Source organism: Colobus angolensis, unplaced genomic scaffold (assembly GCF_000951035.1).
Source record: "Colobus angolensis palliatus isolate OR3802 unplaced genomic scaffold, Cang.pa_1.0 Scaffold83, whole genome shotgun sequence".
Classification (NCBI taxonomy): Eukaryota; Metazoa; Chordata; class Mammalia; order Primates; family Cercopithecidae; genus Colobus; species Colobus angolensis.
In genome coordinates this window covers 2,597,945-2,599,187 of record NW_012122154.1, presented here as the reverse complement: position 1 = coordinate 2,599,187, position 1,243 = coordinate 2,597,945, and the positions used below count along the sequence as shown (strand labels likewise).

Here is a 1,243-nt window from a genome sequence, read left to right as displayed (position 1 = left end):
ATCTGATAGACATCAAATAATTCTGCTGGGGGTGATATGATTTTACTTGGCTGGTGTCAGAAGGTATGTCAAACTATGTAACAATTGGGAAGAAGTAATATAGTAACTGGAAGAAAGTAAGAACAGGCAAATGTGAGAAGTCAGGTAATTAGAAAATATAAAATTTCCAATTATTGTTATTTTGGGGGTTTTGACATATTCCAGAATTTCCAGGATTTAAATAATTTAAAGCCAGAGAGCTGGCAGTCTTCTACATATTGTGTATCTTAAAGAGTAATATTGGGATTTACAGACTTTTTTACTCAGCGAATTTACTGAGGGTGGTCTGAACACACATGATTACAAAACTTACTCAGAAAAGGCATGGCAATAGTTCTGTCTTCCGCATTTCTGGATACATCAACCTTCAACTGCTATGGTTTACTAATCTTTAATTTTAAAGATTATGTACTTAAGTAAAGATAAATTCTGACAAATTGGGATAGTTTGCATCAGTAAGAAAGTTTATTGAAATTCGTTAGTAAATGAGAACAGAAAGTTGTTTTTCTTTCCATTAACACTTTCTGGTAAAGTGAAAAGAAGAAAATACAGAAACCACAAAACACCTTGTAGACACCTTATTTTCAGGGAGTGAACCTGTTTCCATAGACCATTAAGACAGAAGTGTCTTCTTGGAGACTTTGTTTTCTATGCATATAATGGTCTGTGTGAAGGGAGACTTTCCTCTTGATGCAGCTCAATAGTAGTGTTTCTTGGTTTCTGATTCAACCATAGATGAAAGGACTCTACCGTCGGGTGCCACCTCTTCAATAATTGTCTTGATTACCCTGGTTTTGTTAGTATCTGTGTGAATCACGAAAAAAAAATTACACAGTCTGTAGTGATCCTTAGCAATTAACAAGCAAATACTGTAAAAAGAAGGAAATTTCAACTTTACATTGCTAAGTCCAAAAAAAATGCTTAAGGTATGACATTTTGATCATGCCATTTTTCAGTTGGTGTTAAGAGTAGTTTGTGAACAAATGCAAAGGGAACCGTCTCTAAGATTTTTAATTTTTTAAAACAACTCTAGAGCTTAAAGCGCAAAAAAACCATCACAGGAAGTTAAAACTAATTCTGATTACCCCAGCTAGTTTCTGCTGACCTTGGTCCCTTAGATGAAGACTCGCCCACGGACCCAGAAGAGGAGGACTTGTGGCCGCCGCCAGAGCTGCCGCCGCCGCCGCCGGAACTGCCTCCGTGG

General features: G+C 36.9%; 1 protein-coding gene across 1 annotated transcript in view; it reads right to left on the bottom strand.

The window, feature by feature from the left end:
* Nucleotides 1-482: 482 nt before the first annotated feature.
* The window catches only part of KRT10 (keratin 10, type I), a 25,901-nt gene continuing 25,140 nt past the window's right edge, over nucleotides 483-1,243 (bottom strand). Inside the window, exons 10-11 of the mRNA XM_011929816.1 lie at nucleotides 1,125-1,241; nucleotides 483-843 (exon numbers count right to left, since the gene is read on the bottom strand). Coding sequence (XP_011785206.1) covers nucleotides 737-843; nucleotides 1,125-1,241 — 224 coding nt within the window. The 3' untranslated portion in view covers nucleotides 483-736. The remainder of the gene's footprint in view (nucleotides 844-1,124; nucleotides 1,242-1,243) is intronic.